The 19,502-nt window shown below is 37.8% G+C and overlaps 1 protein-coding gene across 1 annotated transcript in view; it reads left to right on the top strand.

Annotated features, from left to right (window-relative positions):
* Nucleotides 1–11,600: 11,600 nt before the first annotated feature.
* Nucleotides 11,601–19,502, top strand: part of LOC137648354 (trichohyalin-like) — a 23,839-nt gene continuing 15,937 nt past the window's right edge. The window contains exons 1-3 of the mRNA XM_068381283.1: nt 11,601–11,682; nt 11,874–11,978; nt 16,181–16,263. Coding sequence (XP_068237384.1) covers nt 11,601–11,682; nt 11,874–11,978; nt 16,181–16,263 — 270 coding nt within the window. The remainder of the gene's footprint in view (nt 11,683–11,873; nt 11,979–16,180; nt 16,264–19,502) is intronic.

The raw sequence follows: 19,502 nt of genomic DNA, 5'->3' as shown, positions 1-19,502 counted from the left end.
ATATATGGAAGAGACATAAATCAAGGAAAAGTATGTGAAAAATACAGCAACACAGAATGTGAATTGATTGCGGTAGAATTTGAATTTGAAAAACTAATGAATATTGTAGTTTACAGACCCCCAAACACTAAGGAGTTTGACATAATAATAGAAAAAATAGATGATATATGTAGAAACCATAAAGACTGGAATATACTCCTATCCGGAGATTTTAACTTTCCTTTCGTGGATTGGAAAGAACGGATAGAAGAAAGTGGTTGTATGTATACATATAAAAAAGATAGTAATAGTAGCGCAGAAGATAAGAGGCAATTTGAAAAGCTTCAAGATATGCTATTAGAACATAATATGCAACAAATAAACCACATTCCAACAAGAAAGGAAAATGTCCTAGATCTAGTATTTGTGAATGAGGTGAATTATGTTAAAGAAATAATAGTGTATAACACGGGAATTTCAGACCACAATGTCATAGAATTGATAGTTCATTCCAAAGCAAGTGATCACAGAATTAATAAAAGCACAAAACTTTGGGAAGGATATGGAAAATATAACTTTTACAGTAAGAATATAAAATGGTCAGAAATAAATGAAGAACTGAATAAAGAATGGAAAAATGTATTTATAAGTGATAATATAGAGGTAAATACGGATATACTGTACAAAATACTGGAGAAAATTGTTGAAAAATATGTACCGAAAAAAAACAATAACAAAAGACGTGCATACCAAGAGACAGAAGGATCTTATTTCAGAAAATTAAAAAGTGGAAGAAAAATCTTGCAAAAGAAAAAAATGTGTGGAAAATGAGGGAAATAAAATGTAAGATAGAAAATGCAGAACAAAAGATTATACAGTCGAAAGAAAATGAAAAAAGGGACTTAGAAGAAAGGACACTTCAAAATATAAAAAGAAACCCCAAAGTACTTTACTCCTATGCAAAAAAGATGAATAAAAGGAGAATAGAAATAGGCCCTCTAAGAATTGAAGGACGGCTAACGAATGAAAAAAAGGAAATATGCAACATATTAGCAGAAAAATATAAGAGTGAGTTCACGCCAAGAATTGCGAATGAGAATAATGAAACAGAAATGAGAGAAGAAAATGTTGAATATCTAACGGATATAGATATTAATGAAGCAGATATTGTCACGGCTATAAACGAAATTAAAAATGGATCGGCAGCCGGACCAGATGGAGTTCCAGCGATTTTGTTAAAAAAAACTGCGAACACTATCGCGAAGCCACTTGCAATACTGCTAAGACAGAGTATAGATATGAGCGAGATATATGTTAAACATAAATTAGCTTATATAACCCCTATCTTCAAAAGTGGATCAAGACTAGAGGCAAGCAATTATAGACCTGTTAGTCTAACATCACATATTATGAAAGTGTATGAGAGGGTAATAAAAAAGAAAATAATGAACCATTTGGTCAAAAATAATTTGTTTAATATGGGTCAACACGGTTTCGTACCTGGAAAAAGTACACAGACCCAACTGATAGCTCACTATGAAAACATATACAATAATATGATAAATGAAAAAGACACAGATGTGATCTATCTAGATTTTGCAAAAGCCTTTGACAAGGTAGACTATAACATATTGGAGAAAAAAATGAGAAAGAATAATATTGTGGGAAAGATAGGAAAATGGGTAAAAGAATTCCTGCAAAACAGAAAACAGATAGTGGTTGCAAATGACGAGAAATCAGATGAAGCCCAGGTAATATCTGGTGTGCCCCAAGGTACGGTATTAGCTGCACTGCTATTTGTTATTATGATCTCAGACATAGACTGTGATGTTGAAAACTCCGTAGTGAGAAGTTTCGCCGATGACACAAGAATAAGTAGAGAAATTACTTGTGATGAAGATAGGATCTCACTACAAAGAGATCTAAACAAAATATATGAATGGGCGGAGATAAATAGGATGGTATTAAACTCCGATAAATTCGAATCAATAAATTATGGAAACAGAGAAGGAATGGTGTATGCATACAAGGGACCTAATAATGAGACAATCACAAACAAGGAAGCAATTAAAGACCTTGGTGTAATTTTAAATAGGAATATGTTATGCAACGACCAAATAGCAACACTGTTGGCTAAATGTAAAGCAAAAATGGGAATGTTATTCAGACACTTTAAAACAAGAAAAGCTGAACACATGATTATGCTTTACAAAACTTATGTGCGTAGTACACTCGAGTACTGCAATGTGATATGGTACCCACACTACCAAAAGGATATTGCGCAAATAGAGAGTGTACAAAGGTCCTATACTGCTAGAATAGAAGAAGTTAAGGACCTTGATTACTGGGAAAGACTGCAATTTTTAAAACTATACATTCTAGAAAGGAGAAGAGAACGCTACATGATAATACAAGCATGGAAGCAAATAGAAGGAATTGCTGAAAACATCATGGAGCTTAAAGTATCAGAAAGAGCAAGCCGAGGTAGATTAATAGTGCCAAAAATCATTCCAGGTAAACTGAGAAAGGCGCACAGGACATTAATCCACTACGCACCAGCATCGATAATGCAGCGACTATTTAATGTGCTGCCAGCTCATCTAAGAAACATATCAGGAGTGAGCGTAGATGCGTTTAAAAATCAGCTCGATAAATACCTAAGATGCATCCCAGACCATCCAAGACTGGAAGATGCAAAATACACCGGAAGATGTATTAGCAACTCTCTGGTGGATATACGAGGTGCCTCACACTGAGGGACCTGGGGGAACCCAAACAAAAAATAAGGCAATAAGGCAATAAGGCAATAAGGCTCTCTCTCCGTGTCACTATCTCGTAGGTATTTGCTGATTATGAAAAAGTTCGTTATAATCAAGGGAACACAAGCTGTTAAATTTATAGGGAGAGGTATATAAGATATATATTCTCTCTCTCTCTCTCTCTCTCTCTCTCTCTCTCTCACTCTCTCTCTCTCTCTCTCTCCGTGTCACTGTCTCGTAGTTATTTGCTGATTATGAAAACGTTCGTTATTAATCAAGGGAACACAAGCTGTTAAATTTATAGGGAGAGGTATATAAATATATATATTCTCTCTCTCTCTCTCTCTCCTCTCTCTCTCTCTCTCTCTCTCTCTCTCTCTCTCTCTCTCTCTCCGTGTCACTGTCTCGTAGTTATTTGCTGATTATGAAAAAGTTCGTCATTAATCAAGGGAACACAAGCTGTTAAATTTATAGGGAGAGGTATATAAATATATATATTCTCTCTCTCTCTCTCTCTCTCTCTCTCTCTCTCTCTCTCTCTCTCTCTCTCTCTCTCTCTCTCTCTCTCTCCGTGTCACTGTCTCGTAGTTATTTGCTGATTATGAAAAAGTTCTTTATTACTCAAGGGAACACAAGCTGTCAAATTCATAGGGAGGGGTCTCTCTCTCTCTCTCTCTCTCTCTCTCTCTCTCTCTCTCTCTCTCTCTCTCTCTCTCTCTATCGTAGTTATTTGCTGATTATGAAAGAGCTCGTTATTAATCAAGGGAACACAAGCTGTCAAATTCATAGGGAGGGGTCTCTCTCTCTCTCTCTCTCTCTCTCTCTCTCTCTCTCTCTCTCTCTCTCTCTCTCTCTCTCTCTCGTAGTTATTTGCTGATTATGAAAGAGCTCGTTATTAATCAAGGGAACACAAACTGTCTAATTCATAGGGAGGGGTATATATATATTCTGTCGCCCTCTCTCTCTCTCTCTCTCTCTCTCTCTCTCTCTCTCTCTCTCTCTCTCTCTCTTTCACCATGTCACTGTCTCGTAGTTATAAAGAGTTCGTTAGTAATCAAGGGAACATAAGCTCTTGAACTGTGCAAATACAGTCTCTCTCTCTCTCTCTCTCTCTCTCTCTCTCTCTCTCTCTCTCTCTCTCTCTCCAACCCTAACATTCCATTGCAACGATTATCGATAGTCGAGATTCTTCTTCGATGTATTGAAGGGAGATTTTTTTTTTCTTTTTTTTTTATTCCTCTGTATGGGTTTGACTACGAGTCATTTCTTTCAACAGTTTTGTCTTCATTCGTTTAAATTATCCTTAATTTTCTATTAAATGCACTTAGTAATGTTTATTCACAATAAACTTAAATGTGAACATTTGTTTTATTTCACAAATGTTTGCACGTGGCAACGCTTTATTTTTTTCAGTTAATTGATAATCTTTTACCAGTCACAGTAGGAAGTTTCCCAGGGCCCTAGCCACCTGTTGGGATTGTACCAACCGTGTTTCACACAATTGTACATAATTCCTTTTGTATATATTATGGTTGTATCTTCGCTCTTCCCTCGCACTAAAACGAACATGAAAATTCAAGTCTGGTTTTTCCTCTGTGATTTTGTCTGTCTTGTGAACTTGTCATGTCCTGTTGCCTTGAGGTTTTGTATATAAGGAGAGTGTTCCAGCAACAATATAACTCAGTCGTTTCCAATCTGCCTTTGATTTCACAACTCCTCTCTCGGCCCGTCACATTGGTGACCCCGGAAGTCGACTCGCTTCCACCGCCTTCCACCCCCACCCCCTCGCCCCTCCATTGTTGGTACTATGACGGACTCTACGGCAGTTGGCGCTACGGCCTCTCCATTCAAACTTTCATCGTTTGCCAGCGGAGAGGCGTTTGCTTGGTTTCAGCGCGCAGAAGTCCAGTTTCGTATCGGGCGTGACTCGCTCAACCACCAAAGCGGATTATGTTCTCGCGGCGATACCCGAGGACACCTTCCCAGAAATATCCGACTGGCTTTGTGAACAAGGAGACACCCCAATAGCGTATGACGACCTCAAATCATACCTTCTGCAACAGTACTCGCCGTTGCCAGCCGCCCGTATAGCAAAGCTTTTACAGCTCTCGCAACTACCGTTGGGGGACCAAAGGGCTTCGCTTGCACTCAGGGAAATGACCAGTATCGCTCGCCTTCAACCTGCCGCAGACGGCTCTCCTCGTGAGGTGAACCTACTCCGTGCCCTTTGGATACGCCGTTTACCTGAACCTGTGCGCGCTGCCATACCCCGATGTCGATAGTTTACCTATAAAGGACTTGATGACCAAAGCCGACGCCCTTATGGACAGCCACTTCAAGACCTCCATCAACGCCTCCACCCCTGACGACGAGGATGCCTATTCAACGTACACCGAAGCTGACATGAATGCCGTAGGACATACACGCCTACCCCGTGACGTGCCGAAGCGGCAACAAAGCCGACCACCACCCACCAATCGCTCGCGCCCCAACGAATGACTTCTACAGCCACTTACTACCTCCCATCCACCGCAGTTTTGCTACTACCACTTCAGATTCGGGGCAACCGCGAAGAAATGTGCCAAAGATTGTCAGTGGCCAAAAAACGTGTAAGTAGGCCATCGCTTGTGGCGGTGGCCTCCCATGTTTCTAATCTTTTCTTTTTACAGGATGCAGGAACGGGCGTGCGATTTTTGGTAGACACGGGTGCTTGTCGTTCTCTTTTGCCAAGGAAACTCTTCAAGGCACAACGTAGTCTGTCTACATCTGCCGACGTCCACTTGGTAGCTGCCAACGGATCTGCGATACCCACCTACGGTTACGAGAACCTCACATTATCGTTCGGAAACGGTAAATTCAATTGGAAGTTTCTCGTTGCTGACGTCACAATGCCAATCCTCGGTGCGGATTTCTTCTCTCATTTCCACCTTCTGGTCGATGTCGCCCACCGACGATTGGTCAACGCGGACTCGTACTTGTCGACACCTCTTCAACCCCGCCCCCTCTAACCTCGCTCTCCACATCAGCGCACCCACGGATGCCTACGCCCACCTCCTCACGTCGTACCCGGAGGTTTTCCGTCCAGAACTTCGCCAAACGCCCACGGTTCCTGCTAAGCACGGTATTTATCACCATATCAAGACGACGGGGACCCCCAGTCTTCGCAAAATTCAGACGTCTGGCACCGGAACGATTGGCAGCCGCCAAACAGACGTTCGCCGAAATGGAGAAAATGGGCCTTTGCCAAAAGGCCTCCAGCCCATGGTCGTCACCCTTACACATCGTTCTGAAGAAAGACGGCTCCCTCCGTCCGTGCGGGGATTACAGGCGCCTGAACATGCAAACAGAACCGGATCACTACCCCCTCCCAAACATTGCCGATGTAACCTCCTACCTGCACAAAGCAAAGGTTTTCTCTACGCTCGACCTCCTGAAGGGGTATTATCAGGTGCCTATGAACCCAGAAGACATCCCCAAGACCGCCATCACCTCTCCGTTTGGCACATACACCTTCAATTACTCCTGTTTTGGCCTTCGTAATGCTGGGGCAACGTTTCAACGTCTCATGGATGGCATCTTAGGGGACCTCCCTTTCTGTGTATGTTATGTGGACGACATACTTGTGTTCTCCTCCTCAAAAGAGGAACACCTCCGTCACCTGCGCATCGTGCTTGACCGCCTGCAACAAAACGGCCTTGTAGTCCGGTACGACAAGTGTACCTTTGGCGCCAACGAAGTGTCGTTCTTAGGGCACCGTATCACTCCTGAAGGAGTCCATCCCCTCCCTGAGAAGGTAGCAGCCGTTCAGAATTCCCCACGCCCTCGACCGTCAAAGCTCTGCAGGAATTCTTGGGCATGATCAACTATTATCACCGCTTTCTGCCAGCCATTGCCGCCACTCTTGCTCCCCTCTACGCCTCCCTCAAGGGCAAGCCAAAGGACTTGAAGTGGGGTCCCCTTCAAGAAGCAGCCTTCTGCAATGCAAAGAAGGCCCTATCAACTGCTGCGGCTCTCACTTTTCCTATCCCACACGCCCCTCTCCTTCTCTCCACCGATGCCAGCGACGTCGCTATTGGTGCAGTACTCGAGCAGGTGGTCAAAGGCTCGCCCCGCCCATTGGCCTTCTTCAGCAGAAAACTGTCCAAGGCAGAATCGGGTTATTCTACCTTTGATCGAGAATTGCTGGCGGTGCACCTGGCTGTCCGTCACTTTCGCCATTTCTTAGAAGGTACGCCCTTCGTCATTCGCACAGACCACATGCCTCTGGTGCACGCCTTCACTCGACAGTCTGACGCCTGGTCCGCCCGTCAACGCCGACATCTCTCCGCCGTGGCTGAATACAATTGCACCCTCCAATACGTCCCTGGGAAAATGAATCCCGTTGCCGATGCCCTGTCAAGAAACACGTTGGCTGCTGTTCAACTGGGATTGGATTACAACGCCCTGGCTGAAGCCCAACGACAGGATCCAGAGTATCAAGCTTGTAGGACATCCTGCACGTCCCTCCGTTGGGAGGATTTTCCCCTCGAAAACTCCAACACCACCCTCCTCTGTGACGTCAGTACTGGTAGACCGCGACCTTGGATTCCTGCTCCCATGCGCCGACAGGTGTTTGATTTCATCCACGGCCTTTCACATCCCTTGTGCCGTTCTACTGCACAGCTGCTGAAAGCAAAGTTCATTTGGCACGGCATTTCTAAGGATGCTAAGGATTGGGTCCGTGCCTGTACTTCTTGCCAAACTTCCAAAGTACATCGACACACGGATTCAGGAGTGGGCACCTTTCCTCAACCTCAGCGTCGTTTCGCACACATTCACGTCGACGTTGTAGGCCCCCTACCCACATCACAAGGACATCGTTACCTGTTTACCGTCATCGACCGCTCCACTCGTTGGCCTGAAGCCATTCCATTCCCATGGAAACTGCAACGTCCGCCTCATGTACATCTGCCTTACTCTCTGGATGGATTTCAAGATTCGGTATCCCTGAGCATATTACTTCTGACAGGGGAACCACTTTCACCTCTCAATTATGGACGTCATTAGCGAATCTCCTGGGCATCACCCTACATCACACAACGGCCTGCAACCCCGCTGCCAATGGAATGGTTTGAACGTTTTCATCGCACCCTCAAAGCAGCTTTGATGTCCCGCTGCAAGGATTGCAACTGGTTTACTCAGCTTCCCTGGGTCCTCCTTGGACTATGGACCACTCCTAAAGACGCCCTCGACGTCTCGGCAGCCGAAATGGTGTATGGCGACCCGTTGGTCGTCCCTGCCGAGTTTCTTCCTTCTACAACCTCCTCCGACGATCTCCAGCGCATACGTCACGTCGTGGGAAAATTTACTCCGTGCCGCCAGACTTACAAGCCCCCAGCGAAGCATCACATACCAACGGACTTGCACTCTGCAACGCACGTCTTCCTGCGCAACGACACCAGCAAGCCACCGTTAACGCCCCCTTACACGGGACCTTACCTTGTGATCCGACGCAGTCCGAAAGCATTCCTCCTAAACATTCGGGGCAAAGAAGACTGGGTCTCCATTGATCGTCTAAAACCTGCTTATCTTCTGCCAGATGACCCGCCTACAGTTCGCCTCTCTAGATCAGGGCGCCCTATTTAACATGTACAGTATGTCATTTTTAGGGGGGGGGGAGCCATGTACCAACCGTGTTTCACACAATTGTACATAATTCCTTTTGTATATATTATGGTTGTATCTTCGCTCTTCCCTCGCACTAAAACGAACATGAAAATTCAAGTCTGGTTTTTCCTCTGTGATTTTGTCTGTCTTGTGAACTTGTCATGTCCTGTTGCCTTGAGGTTTTGTATATAAGGAGAGTGTTCCACAACAATATAACTCAGTCGTTTCCAATCTGCCTTTGATTTCACAACTCCTCTCTCGGCCCGTCACAGGATACTACCGCCAGAGAGTTATTGGGACCTTCGACTGGCCAGACAGTACTACATTGGATCTAACTCTCTGGTTACGGCTATATCAAGTTTGCCAACACATACACAAAATAGTCTGGCCTATTCTTTACATATTTTGCTATTTGCTCATACACTTGGCAACACTGAAATTACCTAACAATTCTTCTTCTCTCTGGAGGTTAACTATTGCTCTGTAATTGTTCAATGGCTACTTTCCTCTTAGTAAGGGTAGAAGAGACTCTTTAGCTAGGGTAAGCAGCTCTTCTAGGAGTGAGAAGGACACTCCAAAATCAAACCATTGTTCTCTGGTCTTGGGTAATGCCATAGCCTCTGTACCATGGCTTTCCACTATCTTTGGTTAGAGATCACTTGCTTGAGATTACACTCGGGTACTCTGTTCTATCTAGTTTCTCTGTCTCTTGTTATTTTGAAGTTTTTATAGTTTATATATGAAAGATTTATTTTAATGTTATTGTTCTTAAACTTTTATTGTTTATTTCCCTATTTCCTTTCCTCACTACACTAGGCTATTTTCCCTGTTGGAGCCCATAGGCTTATAGCATCCTGCTTTTCGAACTAGGGTTGTAGCTTAGCAAGTAATAATAATAATAATAATAATAATAATAATAATAATAATGATAACAACAACAACAACAACAACAACGACTATGATAATGATAATGATAAAAATAATAATGATAATAATAATAATGATAATAATAATAATATGTTTTAACCTGTTAAGTATACTTATAATTTATATTCATTTATACGGCAATGTTCCAAGTATGCTTGCATAGATGTGTATGTATAAAGGAAAAGAAGGGAGACTGGCTCCAAGGACGCCATCTGGACATGTCAAAATCAGCTGTTCATACCATTGACTGAGTTTCATTTTTTTTCTTTTTTTTATGAAGGTTCTATATTTTTGGCCTACTTATTCATCTTGTACTGGCTAATTACGTGGTTTCTTCCATTATTATTATTATTATTATTATTATTATTATTATTATTATTATTATTATTATTATTATTATTGTTGTTGTTGTTGGTGTTGTATTTATTATTATTATTATTATTATTATTATTATTATTATTATTATTATTATTATTACTTTTATTATCATTATTATTATTATTATTTTTATTATTATTATTATTATTATCATTATTATTATTTGTTGATCACAGCATTTCCCTCAGTATATGTGCTGTTTCAAGTAACACGCTCTTCTGCACAAGTCCTGGAGGCTATATCGGCTCCTACCTTCTCAAGATTCCTTTTCAAAAAAAAAAAAAAAAAAAAAAAAAAAAAATTTCCGTAAACTAATCCCAAAACTTCCTCATTTGACCTGTACAGTGAAGAAAATTCTGTATCAATATCACAAAAAAATTGTGGACTAATGCTTTTTTTTTTTTTTTTTTTTTTTTTTCCCTCTTTAAGTTTACTGAACAAAAGTTATTCAGAGAATCAAGCATCTTCATTTAAGACTAGTCTTACATCTACCTAAATTTAGTTCCCATTTTAAATAATTTGTTCTTGTTTCTCGTTTTAAACAATTTGTTCTTGTTTCTCGTTTTAAATAACTTGTTCTTGTTTCTCGTTTTAAATAATTTGTTCTCATTTTAAATCATGAGTTCGCGTTCATCTTTTTGAATAATTTGTTCTTATTTGTTGCAATATCTTACCCCGCCACCGGTTGCTTCAATTTAATTGGTTATTGCTTTTAACAAGATCAGTGGTTTAATTCATGATCCCAATTGATCAATAAATCCTTTCTCGTTATTGTATCTTGCTTGAGGACGTTGCTATCGTCATCCGTCGAATGTATCTCGCTCGACCTAGTTTACCGTGACAGGAATAATACTGTAGTTGCCCCGTAATACACATAGGGTCTTTTTCCCGGTTTCTATATCGACACTGGTTCTTTGTCCCGTTTTCTATATCGACGCTGGTTCTTTTTCCCGTTTTCTGTATTGATGCTGGCTCTGTCCCGTTTTCTGTATTGACGCTGGCTCTTTGTCCCGTTTTCTGTATTGACGCTGGCTCTTTGTCCCGTTTTCTGTATTGATGCTGGCTCTTTGTCCCGTTTTCTACATCGACGTTGATAGGAATAACAGTTGCCCCGTAACACACATGGGATCTTTGTCCCGTTTTCTATATCGAAGCTGGCGTTTTGTCCCATTTTCTATAACGGTAGCTCCATGTCCTGTTTTCTATATTGATGCTGGCTCTTTGTCCTGTTTTCCGTCTCGACACTGGCTCTTTGTTCCGTTTCTACATCGACGCTGATAGGAATAACAGTTATTCCGCAACACACATGAGATCTTTGTCCCGTTTTCTATATCGTATTCTTATTCGCTCCATTGTTGCAGTGATAATGCCTCTTTAACCCATGGTGATTGATCCCCGCTTGGGCTATTGTTTAGGGTTCCATATTAATACAATTGTCCTCCGGCCTCGTTAAATCTGTTTATTGCTTTTGCCTCTATAATCCGTAGGAGTCGACAGCCTTTGGATTGTGAGGAGTTTTAATATTCCAGTCGCTTTAGAAATAGAATTAAGGATGAAGTGAAAAATCCCTTTTAGAAAAGATAGGGAATAGAAGGGTAGAAAAGATTGACTGCTATTCAAGTCAGAGGTCACACGGAATTGGATATGTGTTTTATTTTGTTTATTGTTTCTTTATTAGACGCAAACATTTCTGTATACATTCTTTCCACCGAACGTTCCAGCCGTCCCCGTGAGCCTGTCAGTACCTGCGTCGGGTTTCCCTTAAAGGTCTAAAGGCCACTCATGAATGGCAGAGGAAAGGGACAGTGACATTGCCCTATCAAGCAGGACAAGGCCCCAGAGACTTGCCATGATTATGATCAGCGCCCAAACCCCCTCTTCACCCAAGCTTGGACCAAGGAGGGCCAGGCAATGGCTGTACACCAAGGCCGAGACAGGGAACATTTCCCCAGAGAGGTGTTTAAAGATTTAAAGGCTCTCATGAATGGCAGAGGCAAGGGACAGAAACATTGCCCTATCAAGCAGAACAATGCCCTAGAGACTTACCCTAATTATGATCAGCGTCAAAGCCCCCCCTCTCCCCCTAAGGAAGGACCATGGAGGGCCAGACAATGGGGGCTGATGAATCAGCAGATAGACCTATATTCTCCCCCAAAACTTCCCCCCCCCCGCCCCCATTCTTAGCTCAAAAGGATGGTGAGTTTGCAGTGACCAAAGGAACTAACGAGTTTGAGAAGGACTCGAACCCCAGTGTGGCCATCACCATTCTGGGACGTTACTATAACGAAAGTGTGTGTAAGTTTGTATGTAGGATTTTAAAGTGTGTATATGGGTGTATATACTCACGCAATTACACATGTGTATCTATTTGTCCATATATCTATTTGTAGTTATATAGGTTGCAAGCAATACTTGTATGAAGTTTTTTTTTTCTAGGGTAGAAAAATAAGAAATAGCATCGATTACTTAGAAAAAGCAGAAGGTAAGTGAGAGAGATCACATGGGATTTGTAGAGAGAGAGAGAGAGAGAGAGAGAGAGAGAGAGAGAGAGAATTTGTTGTAGCTTGAAGTACGAAGGTTAAGTGAAGTAGCCACTGAACAATTGCAGTGCAGTAGTTAACCTCTTGAGTGAAGACGAACTGTTTAGTAATCTCAATGCTATTAGGTGTATGAGGACAGAGGAGAATGTGGAAAGAATAGTCCAGACTATTCTGTGTATGTATAGGCAAAGAGAAAATGAACCGTAACGAGAGAGAAGGATCCATTGTATTACTGTCTGGCCACTCAACGACTCAACGGGTGACTGGTGCCCTGGATATCCTACTACCTACATCATTTCTGTTATCAAAGGCTCACGTCGGAGTATCTGCAGAAACGAGAGTTCCTACAAAGGACCAACAGGAAACATATTGACAACGATGTCAAGGAATAGACATTTCTTGTGTTCATCAAGTAAAAGACTTGCTTAATTGTTATAAGGCCCTGCTATAAATTCTCTCTCTCTCTCTCTCTCTCTCTCTCTCTCTCTCTCTCTCCACGTGCTGGATGCGTCATGCATGAGAAATGGACTTTAAAATGAACGATAAATTGGTAGCTGCAGTTCCTCCAGCGTGAATTGCCTTGCATTGGTAATTGTGTGTGTATATATATATATATATATATATATGTATACATAAACGTGTGTTTACAATATATATATATATATATATATATATTTATATATATATATATGTATATATATATTTATACATATATATACATATATATATATATATATATATACATAGACGTGTGTTTACAATATATATATATATATATATATATAAATATATATGTATATATATATGTATAGATATATATATGCATATATATATATGTATATTGTAAACACACGTTTATGTATGTATATATATAATATATATATATATATAATGTATACATAAACGTGTGTTTACAATATACATATATATATATATTTATATATATATATGTATATATCTATATTTATACATATATATATATATATATATTATACATATATATATATATATATATATATAGAGAGAGAGAGAGAGAGAGAGAGAGAGAGAGAGAGAGAGAGTATATATATATATATATATATACAGTATATATATAAATTCCAATAAAACACTATCGAAACCTCCGTTTCCGCTTCCTATCTTCCATCCAACCTCTTATCTTTAACCTCATATCACAATTACAGTTGCACAATCGTTGCTGGTTGGCCCAACTTGATATATCCAATAAAGAAATCGCGGTAAATCATCTTTTTTCAGTTTTAATTAAGAAATCAATGATTTATCATTTTATCAACTCTCCTTGGAAGTAATGTTGATAAACACACTCATATTTTACCCTTCATAATAACCACTTTAATATAATATATCTTCCCTTCTCTCCATTTATTAAATTTTTCTCATGTTCTGAATCCAGAAGAACGCATATTTTTCTCTTTCCTCATTCAACATTCTAAGTTGGTCTTGAATATCATTTTGGATGCTGTAAAACTTGTGGTTCTGTCCAAGTGAGGGGTAAGTAAATTTACTTACTTGTGCTCAGGATGAAAGTATGGATATATTTCTAATACATTTTAGCGAAGGAAATGTTAACATTATCTTGGTTTTACTCATATTCATTTTCAGTCCTACATTTCTGCTTTTTCTATTCAAATCTCCTATCATCCTTCATTACCTGCATACGTAAAAGGGCCATGTATTTCAGGAATTCCTGTATCAAACTTCTGTACCTTTCTCTTAGAAGCTTTTTTTTGGTGGGTGGGGGTGGGGGGTGGGGCGGGGGATTCAGTGACAGGACAAAATCATGTAATGCCTGTTAGTTACTTTTAGATAATTTAGAAAATCCTTTTTAAGAAATATTACAAATCATTCATTCTTATTCCTTACAGTAAACTATGCTCTACTCATATCTTGGTCGTCGTAACTTTGATTTGTCGTTAAGCGAGTATGTTGTAAAACGAGGAGTACCTGTATATATGTAAATATCTCAACATTTTCACTATGTAACGTTATTTTACCTGTTGCTGGAGGACAAAGGACACTTTTTTTATAATCATTATAAAAGAGAATACGGAAATTACTTGTAAATGGATATCTACAAGAAGAGAAATTTGTTTTTATTTGTTGCTGGAGGACAAAGGACACTTTTTTATAATCAGTATAAAAGATAATACGGAAATTACTTGTGAATGAATATCTACAAGAAGAGAAATTTGTAATATTGGATAAATTTCTTGGCACGTTGACCATCGTTTTTAAGAAATTGTGTCAAGTCTCGGATATACATATTAAATGCTTATTAATTACAGGGATTTTAATTTTATATTCACATCGAAGATTGTTTGTAAAAATTAGGAAGGTTTATTTTTATTAGAAGTAAATACATTTTGAAGTCGGTAGCCTTATTTTTCTTAGTCTTTTCTTTTATCTACAGAAATTTGGAAAATTTTTGTTTCAAAATGTTTTATTATCCATTTATTTTAATGTTCTGTTCTTAAAATGTTTTAATTTTCATTTCTCACTGGGCTATTTTCTCTGTTGGAGTCCCTGGGCTTATAGCATCCTGGTCTTCCAACTAGGGTTTTAGCTTAGCAAGTAATAATAATAATAATAATAATAATAACTCCTGTCGTGTTATTGTGCATAGGCCTCTCTCTCTCTCTCTCTCTCTCTCTCTCTCTCTCTCTCTCATCCTTTAACTCAATAGCGGTTTGAATTTGTGCCCAATATCCCATGTGTTGAAGATTCCAGCTCATTTGTTCTTGACATCAAATCAATAACAGATTAAGGTTTGGAAGGGCCTGCTGGTATCATGTGCACCCCTCTCTCTCTCTCTCTCTCTCTCTCTCTCTCTCTCTCTCATTGAGGGACCTGGGGGAACCCAAACATAGAATAAGGCAATAAGGTAAGGCTCCTGTCCTGAAAGGAAAGGGAACTACTCATATAGTTCTGATATTACTAGTGTAGCTGTTTATCACCATAACTACTACTACTACTGCTGCTACTTTTGCCACTACTACTACTACTACTACTACTACTTCTGCTACTACCACTACTACTACTACTGCTGCTACTAGCAGAGAAAGATCAACCAACCACTGTACAAATAAATGGTTTCATTGTCAGTTGGAGACCTATGTTGACTTTGGTACCTCTAGTGGTACTTTCACTTTATTCTTTGACACGATGGCGTCGAAGCGAAATGAATTATTTAGTAAAATTTATTTTATATTATGGGATGAATTAACATTTTGTTCTCTTGCTTGAGGTTACTACTCTGGCACACTATTCTATCTTATTTCTCCTCCTCTTGTTTTGTTGAAGTTTTTATCGTTTATATAGGAGTTTATATAGGAGATATTTATTTCAATGTTGTTACTCCCCTTGAAATATTTCATGTTTTCCTTATTTCCTTTCCTCACTGGGCTATTTTCCCTGTTGGTGCTTTTCCACCTAGGGTTGTCGTTATAATAATAATAATAATAATAATAATAATAATAATGATGATAATAATAATGATATAATGTTTGTAATCATCTATTAAGGACATGATCAGATTAGATTAAGAGATGAATTGCTGTATATAGCATATGCTAAATTTTTATATAACTCTGGCCAATTTATTGAATAACTTTTATTGTGAATGTAAATTTATTGAGTAACATTTATTGTGAATGGAAATATATTGAGTAGAATTTATTGTGAATGTGAATTTATTGAAGAACATTATTGTCAATGTAGATTAATTGAATAACCTTATTTGCTACCTATTATTAAACTTTTAATTAATGCCTATTCAAACGTACATTTTACAGGATATATTTAGTGGAAAACTAGACATGTTCTTTGTGTATTTATAATTGTCAATTAAATAATGAAGTGATTTATTGTTTCATCTGATTTGTTAGATCTGAAATTTCATTGTTAATTCATTGATAATTTTCCACCTTTCAGGATGGCCTTCTGTATGTGCTTCGATTGGCGCATGCGCTAACTTCACTCACTGTTGTGATTGCCCAACCTCCCTAATTATAAAGGTAAGTGATTTTTGTCGCTGTGCAAATTAACTAACTGTAGAGCTCTCTCTCTCTCTCTCTCTCTCTCTCTCTCTCTCTTACAATGCAGATCATGTTTTTTTTCTCTTACAGTGTAAATCTCTCTCTCTCTCTCTCTCTCTCTCTCTCTCTCTCTCTCTCCCTTAGTGTAGATAATGTTTTTTCTCTCTTACAGTGTAGATTATCTCTCACAGTGTAGATCATCTGTCTCTCACTTTCTCTCTTACAGTGTAGATAATGTTTTTCTCTCACTTACTGTGTAAATTATTCTCTCTCTCTCTCTCTCTCTCTCTCTCTCTCTTTTACAGTGTAGATCATGATTTATTCTCTTAGCCTCTTACTGTAGATCATATCTCTCTCTCTCTCTCTCTCTCTCTCTCTCTCTCTCACAGTGTATATCATGTATTTTTTCTCTTTTATTGTAAGTCTCTCTCTCTCTCTCTCTCTCTCTCTCTCAGTGTAGATCATGGCTTTTTTCTCTTATACAGTGTAAATCATTCTCTCTCTCTCTCTCTCTCTCTCTCTCTCTCTCATGAAGGGTAGATCCTATTAATGAAAGCAAGGTTAAGTTGATAAACTGTTGTTGTTGTTATTCTTCCTTCACGACATTCACACACAAATACCAGAAGAGGAAAGACTTCTCAATTCTCCATTACCGGAGCGTCGCTCTCCCAGCGCCAAAGACCAGGAATACTTTCGGAAGAATTTCTGGCGCCCCGAGAAAGTCTTGACTGATTGCTAAACTTCGAGTAATTACCGAGTGGTGCTTGGCAAGGACTTTTGATTAAAAAACAGTGGGTGGTCCGCGAAGGGCAGGAGAAAAATTGTTGCGTTGCTTGTACAGTATGTAGCTAAATTGATTCCTTTTTTTGTTTATGTTTTGGGCAAGCGTTGTTCTTAAGTTGCCAATTAGTATTATATCTTTTTTTATTTTATTTTATTATTACACATTTATAATCTTACAATTTATAACATATACATCATAGTATATATACAAAAATGACTTTTTATTATGAAATACGCATTTACAATCTTACAATTTATAACTTATACATCATAGTATATATACATAGTTTTTTTTTATTTTACATATACTGTATTTACAATTGTATTATATGTCATATTTACTTTGTAAACATGTATAAGTATGAGGCAAAGTTCGCCACTTGTTATATAGAATTTTATCCTTCGTTATTGAGCGAAGTTTCAAAGTGTTTCATTATTTGGAGCTGGTGTCATAAACGGCAAGAATGTAAGAGTTGCCAATTAGTGACTTTCGAACGAAAATCACTGAAATTGGGTATCGCAAGTTTTGCTACACATTGTATGAGTGCGTTTGTAACAACGGTGATTCTGGTGCTGTTCATACTGACGACAATTAGGATTGTAATTTGCTATGATTTGTCAGGTAGATATGTTGCAAAATAGACGGAGATGTTGATAAGTTTATTTGGTAATACCGGGAAAAAATATTGTAGATGATATTTCATGTTCATATTGGGTAAATGTGATAATAATTGTGATGATGATGATGATAATAATAATAATGATAATAATAATAATAATAATAATAATAATAATAATAATAATAATAATAATAATAATAATAATAATAATTGATAATAATAGTAATAATTATTAATAATAATAACAATTAGTTATTAATAATAATAATAATAATAATAATAATAATGATAAATGCTTCTACCTAAATGATCTTCACTGTCCCATGTCCTAATTCTTCAAAACTTTCTCATTGATTCCTCTTCGTGACATTGCCTCATTAGGTTCAGGGTCCTTGAGTTATTTTTTTTCCCTTCACCTCCGCCAACGAAGTTGGAATGAGGTTATGTTCGACCCCCTGTTTGTATGTGTGTTTGTTTGTGAACCGCTTCCTGACCAGAATTTTAATCGTAGAGTAATGTACATGCTTGGATTAAGTGTTATGCAGAAGGTTGGAATTTATTCAATTTTGGAAGGTTAAGGTCAAAGGTCAAGCTAAATTTATAATTCACGTAATCAGCCATAAGTTTGGACATGGTTGTCACAGAGAACTCAAACTTGGTTCATATTTGAGTGCATTGGAATCCGTGCCAATTAGTACATGATGAGGTCAAAGGTCGAGGTCGAGAAAAAAGTCGAGAAATATGCCACTACTACTACTACTACTACTACTACTACTACTACTACTACTACTACTACTATTATTATTATTATTATTATTATCATTATTATTAGTACTACTACTTTTATTAGTACTACTACTATTATTATTATTATTATTATTATTATTATTATTATTATTATTATTACTACTACTATTATTAATGCCACTACTACGACTACTATTATTGTTATTACTACTACTACTACTACTACTACTACTACTACTACTACTACTACTACTACTTCCTTTCCTTTCCTTGTGAAGTTAATGGATCAAAGACGGTGAAAATAAAATAACTTTCTGCATATGGGTGTGTGATTTATTAATCTTGCATATTCATCTGTATTGTAAGAATGACAAATGAATAATTAAATGCCAATGGAACATAAAATTCACGAATGCAAGGGATGATCAGTACGCAAAGAGAGTTGTATTTGTTTTTAACAAAGCATTTAAACATATTATTAAGGTTAATGTTTACATACCAGAATAAAAATGAAAAATTAATCATGTGCAACACATAACAGATTGATAAATGTATGTATGTGTGTATTATTTATTACAGTGTATATATATATATATATATATATGCATATATGTATACATATATATACATGTATATACATATACATATATATGTATATATATACACACAGTATATATATATATATATATATATGTATATATATACACACAGTATATATATATATATATATATGTGTGTGTGTATGTGTGTATTACATAATGTTTGTGAATATAATGAATGTAGATATATGTTGCATATATACTGATGTATATATATATATATATATATATTTGTATATATGTACATATATATACACATATATATTTGTATTTATGTATATATATATATGGATATATATATATATATATATATATGGATATATATATATATATATATATTTATATATACAGTATATATATGTGTATGTGTGTATTACATAATGTTTATGAATATAATGAATGTAGATATATGTTGTATATATATAGGTATAACTATATATATATATATATATATATGTGTGTGTGTGTG

Source organism: Palaemon carinicauda, chromosome 10 (genome assembly GCF_036898095.1).
Source record: "Palaemon carinicauda isolate YSFRI2023 chromosome 10, ASM3689809v2, whole genome shotgun sequence".
In the NCBI taxonomy this organism is placed as follows: Eukaryota; Metazoa; Arthropoda; class Malacostraca; order Decapoda; family Palaemonidae; genus Palaemon; species Palaemon carinicauda.
This window is presented reverse-complemented; position numbering and strand designations above follow the sequence as displayed.